Source organism: Hylobates moloch, unplaced genomic scaffold, assembly GCF_009828535.3.
Source record: "Hylobates moloch isolate HMO894 unplaced genomic scaffold, HMol_V3 SCAFFOLD_2, whole genome shotgun sequence".
Taxonomy (NCBI): Eukaryota; Metazoa; Chordata; class Mammalia; order Primates; family Hylobatidae; genus Hylobates; species Hylobates moloch.
In genome coordinates, this window is record NW_026652277.1 from 112,104,017 (window position 1) to 112,110,016 (window position 6,000).

Consider the following 6,000-nt stretch of genomic DNA (forward strand, 5'->3'; position numbering starts at 1 on the left):
CTTGTTTGTACTGATAGCTTGTTTCCACAGCATTGCACTAATGAATTGAAAAAGAAAAAACAAAAACATCTTATTGCATGAAAGTTTAGTGATGTGTAAATGCATTTGGCAGCAGCATTGCTACTGACCCTCCTTTCTTAATATTTAATTTTCTCCTCTACCAATGTTATTTTTTTTCTCTTAGAACCAAAATTTAAAGAAAAGCATTTTTTTCAAAAAGCTTATATCAGGTATTCTGTTTTTGTCCTTTTCTAATCAGAAAATTGTGACAGTCTAAAAAAATCAAGAGAAAATTTTTGAATCACTTAGTATTATTGAGTACCAGAATATTTTCATTACTAAACTGAGAGATATATAATCTTATTACGTACATTCAAAAATAGTATGTCATCATAATAGCATATTTACTCTTGATAGAGTAATTGTGAAAAGTCTTATTTTCTCTCTGCTACATATTATATTTTTATATGTTTAGAATTACTTTAGTCTAATATAAAATCATTAACTCAAAGAAGGCCTTTGACTTTATTCTTACATGCTTAAATGTTATTAAATCCTAAGATAGTGTAACATCAAAAGTAATGTATTTAAAAATTAGATAAATTTATGTCCAAATCTGAGCTTAAATAGTGACAAGTTGTATAATTCTGGAAAATTACTTCAATTCACTTCACTTCAGCTTTCCTATGAGCAAATGAAAATAAAATAACAACTAGTTTGAAGGGTTGTAGAGACCTAGGTACTTTGAATAACACTTCTAGAATATAGCGGAAGGTTAAATACAGTAACAGCTGTTAGTATTCATATTTCACTGTTGAGAAATCGCATCTTCAACTGATTTTATGATTGTAGTATTAACTGTATAAGTGTGTGTGTGTGTGTGTGTGTGTGTGTGTGTATTCACTTGTTTAGAGAAGGGGCATTGGATTCCAATTGGCTGATTAAACATATGCAACTTTCCTAATGTCAAGGCCATTGAAATGACAGAATAACAGTAACAAGAATAAAAGCATAATATACTAGGCAGCAAAAACAAAGGAATCTAGTAGTAGACCAGAATGCTTGAATATATCTTTAGGGTAGAAACAAATGCACTTAGATTGACATAATACATGAATAAAGGAAAACTTCATACAATTGCTACTAATCAGAAGCTAGTGTTTATTGAGAATGCGTATTTCAGGCAGTATGCAAATATGTTACATTCATTATGCTAAATTTATTTTAACTCTCTGAAGTCAATTCTATATGTATTTTCATTTTACAGTGAAGAAAATAAAAGTTAGATATTTAGCCAACAAGGTCGCACAACTAAAATAAGTCAGAGTGCCATCTGAAGTCAAGGTTAAGTACATGTATTTGAGTATGGCTTCTGCATTTAGTGTGAGTATACATATAAAATTACTGTGTGTATATATATATATATATATGAGTGCAAAATTAATTCCTATAACACATTCACATGGCTTTCTGTTATGACACAGGAAATTTTAGTGCACTTATACTGTTTCCTCTTCTCCTCAGTTCTCAATACAGTCTCTATCATTATTTTTAGTTAAATCATTAATTAGTTCACTGCAGAGTGAATTAGTGTACCATGATCACATTTATTTTATTTTTCAAATATTGTTTTCAATTTCCTCATTTTTATCACATATTTTGAAATCCCCATATCCTTAACATCTTTTTTTTTAAAAAGAATAATGTGCCTATATAAGATACATTATTGAGTTTCCTGCTTTGCTCCCCAGAGATCTCAATCCCGGGATCCTCAGTCCTTTTGCTCCGATTTGGCTTGCTCCCCAATTATAGTACTGATCTGTCATGTTTCTATTTTTATACTAGACCCACTGTTTGATGGCTCTCTTCTTTCTTGGCATATGCTCATGTCATTTAGTGCACTTCAACAACTCCCATAATAGGTTACATGAGAGAAAATTTTTACAAGTCCCTATATTTCTTAAGTATCTTAATGATTCCTTTAAACTTAATTGATTAGTTGGCTTACACAGAATTGTAGGTGGAAAATTATTTTTCCCTTAAAATATTGAAGTCATTGCTCCATTATTTTGATCTCCCGGGTTTCTATTAAGAAGTCCAATTCAATGCCATTCTGATTGTTAATCCTTTATATACTCTTTTTTCCTGGAAACTTTTAGTGTCTTCATTTTATCCCTGGTGTTAAAAATTGCAATAACAACCTGCCTGATAGGAGTCCTTTTTATTAACTGTGCTATTCGATTAATACCTATGCCTTTTATTTTTGTGAGTTTTTCTTGTATTCATTTCTTGATAGTTTTCTCTCCTCTTCTCCTAGGCTTGCTTTATTTTACTTTTCTTTTTTTTTTTTTTGGAGCTCCTATTAATAGAACACTGAAATTCCTGAATTGATACTCTAATATTTTAATCTTTCTCTGTCCATATTAATTTTTGTTCTACTTTTATAACTCCTTAAATTTATCTTTAACTTTATTAAATGTAACAATCATATTGTATTTAAAAGCATTTTCTTGTTCTTTTATTGTCCATTTGTTCAAAGTGCTATGTTATTATTTTATGTATGGAATATTTTCTCTCTCATGTTATTGGGGGTTTTGTATTTTTTGTTTTTCCTTAAGTTATTCCCTTGCTACATTTTTCCCTTTCTCTCTCTGTTGCTATTAAACCATAAAGACCAGGGCTGTTCCTTCTTAAGTGAACTGACTGCTATAATTTGAATGACTATGTTCCCCCAAAATTCATATATTGAAATCTAATCACCCATGTGAGAGAATTAGAAGAAAGAGCATTTGGGAAGTAATTAAGTCCTAAGTGAGGAGCTTTACTGGGGTGGGAACAGTGCCCTTATAAAATAGGTGCCAGAGAACTGCATCCTGCTTTTCACCATTTGAACACACAGAGGGCACTATCAGTGAACCAGAAAATGAGCCCTCACCAGACACTGAATCTGCCAGCACCTTGATCTTGAATTTCTCAGCCTCCAGAATTAGGATAAATATTTGTTGTCTACAAGCCACCCAATTTAAGATGTTTTGTTATAGCAGCCTGAACAGACTGATGTTGACATTCACCTTGTGAGCCTAATTTCATCGCTGTCTGGAATCTGTACTTATCTCTCATCATAGCAGCCTTCTGAGATTTATGCACCTCAGTAGGATTTGTGAACCAAATTGCCATTTTTTTTCTACTAAATAGTTTCATCAGCATCCATGTTAGTTTATATCTTTCTAAATCAGGAAAGAAAAAATTATATATATATATATATAAATAAATGAAAATAAAATATATATTTATTATATAATATATAAAAGTATATATAGCATTTCTGTCTATTTTATATAAATATATGTATATATTAACATATGGTTTTTAATTATATGTAATGTATAATATATTAATTATATATGTATATTACATATTTTCATTTTCATTTATATTCATTTCATTTTCATTTATATATTAATATATTTATATGTGTATATATATATATATATAATATAAATGGAAACTTACTCTAGAGCTAAGAGTTCTTCCACAGAGTTCTGAAGAACTCTAAATTTAAGGTAAGTAATTCTATAAATTACAAATGGGCTTTGGGCCAGTACTCAGGGTAAATTAGATAACTATCACAAAAATATCTAAGTTGGCCTGACACCCCACAACTCTTTCTGTGGCACTGGTAGTGGAGTGTTTGTCCACTGAGCATCCCCCAAAAACCTGTCCTCTAAAGACAGTAATGGCTCTGCTTGAGAAGACAGTTAGGGTGTTAACCTCAGAAGGAGAGAACCATGGCAGAGACTGAGGGAAACCCAGACTTTCATGAAAGAAAGGAGAACCCTTAAGAGAAAAGGAATATCCAGAAGACAATTACACTTACATACCTGACCCCACAGAGAACAATACAAACAAGATTTGGGCTTTTGAGGGAACACATCTTTCCTGCTTGTTCACAATTTGCAAACCTCAAAGTGAAGTCAGCCAGTTAAAAATGCTCCCTTTATTCTTAGGGCCTGCAATGAAACATGCTAAAACAGAGAAATACAATAAGAGACCTATATTTGACATTAGTAGAGGAAATCCAGCTGTGTACACTAATTATGATAAACATTCATTCACAATGTCTGGGAGGAGACTAGCCACAGACCTGGAAAGAGGTGAAGAAAAACGACACATGAAAAAGGAGCAAAGTGAAAAAGAACAATAACCCATTTTAAAAGGACTTGCTGATAGCTTCAAAGAGGTTCAAAAGTGTACTGTGCCCATAAAAGATTGTTTTGTAAAAGTAAAAAGGCATCCAATAAATAATTAATAAAGAAGTCCTGAAATTTTTAAACATAATTTGCTAAAAAAACAAATGCATAAATAGAAAAACACAATGAACAGAGACAAAGACCAATACATTAATGCAGTAAATAAGATTAATAAAAAATTAACCCCCTAAATAAAGTAAACTCAGAGAGATAAAGAAATCAGAGGAATTAAAAGAAATCCAAATTGCTTAAACCAATTCCTGTTCCTCGCATTTTTACCTCAGGTTTCTGCTTCATGTGGTCTCCTTTGGAACATCCTCTGTTCTTGTTTATCCTTCATACAACCCCATATACTTTTCCTGTTTGATAAATTACTATCTCTGACCATCACAGTTTTTTTCCATTCCGTGAGAAGTGTTGCTGTCGATATACTTTTTTTTTTTTACAAGTAATACTTTATAATGAAATTTTGATGCCTGTGAAAAGGGTAATAAGCTATACATATACTACAATAAACATTTTTAAAAACTGTGCTTAATATCATAGAATTTTCTTAAAATGGGTTGGTAAAATACCTATGTAGCATCCATTCTTGCACACATATTTTCCATTAAAGATTGCTTAAATAGTACAAATTCCTATTGCTAAGAAATTCATGGTCAACAGCTGTATATGAAGTTCCTCTAAGAAACATCATAGCATTTGCAGTAAGTCCATTTCTCCAGTGAAGCCCACCTTATTTTCAGTTTAGCTTACGAACAAGTTCTCCTGAGAACTGTTTATATGTCTTTTGCTTGGTCGTCATCTTCAAGTTTTCTGATTTCATTTTTTAAACAATTTATATTTTCACGACTTGCTTTTAATCTCTCCTTAAGCTCTGCAATCTCAAAGCTTGTTTTTTTCTTAGCAGCTTCTAATTTTTCTCTGGTTTTCACTTCAAGCTCTGCAAATTCTGTTTCATGCTTATAGGCTCCTAATGTTAGCTGACGAGATGTTGTCAATAATTGTTGCATCATTGCTGTTGGGTCTTGAAATATCATTTCGTCATAGAACTCTGAAACCACTGTCGTGTCTGATTGAAACAGCTTTAGCAAATGATACAGGGTTACAGGTCTTTCATTTAGGGTCAATGAAAAATATTTTGATGATTATTTCGAATTCACCCCATCCTGTTTCAGTAATTTCATATGGAGGTTTAGTAACAACTCTTAAAGGATTGCCATAGCTTTCATGTAATTTAAACTGGATTTTCTTCACATATGCTGACATATCCTCATTTCTATATGGTTTTACATATACTGTCCACTGATGAGTGTGCCCATCTTCTTCTCTTTTCTTTCCAAAATACCGAGCAACATTACCGTAAACTATTGGTTTAACGATAGTAACACCCTTTACTCTCCCGCCGGAGTCAGGCCCAAATTCGGCCATTCTCTTGAACATCTGTCCCACGGAAGAAGCCGCCGCCGCCAGGGAAAGAGACCGGGGCTGGCTGGGTCGCCGCTCCCCTCAGAGGCCGCGCTCCTCTCGCGCGCTCCTCTCGCGCGGACCCAGGCGGAGGGTTTCCGGCCGAGGGAGGTCGAGTTACTAGGGCTCGCGGCGCTGAGTAACCGTCAACTCCTCAGGCCGACAGCGCTCCTGAAGGCCATTCAGGCCCGCGCAGGTCGATATACTTATTCAGTTTTCATATGCTTGTTCACACTTTATTATGCTCAGTCTAAGATATTGAGTCAGATATCTGATCTGCTAT

The 6,000-nt window shown here is 33.4% G+C and overlaps 1 protein-coding gene across 1 annotated transcript; it reads right to left on the reverse strand.

Annotated features, from left to right (window-relative positions):
• Window positions 1-5,029: 5,029 nt before the first annotated feature.
• Window positions 5,030-5,737, reverse strand: LOC116475605 (YEATS domain-containing protein 4-like). Its single transcript, XM_032754394.2, is given in 2 exon segments — window positions 5,030-5,371; window positions 5,373-5,737. Coding segments are annotated over 2 exon segments (663 nt in total). The 5' UTR covers window positions 5,694-5,737.
• Between the last annotated feature and the right edge of the window lie 263 nt (window positions 5,738-6,000).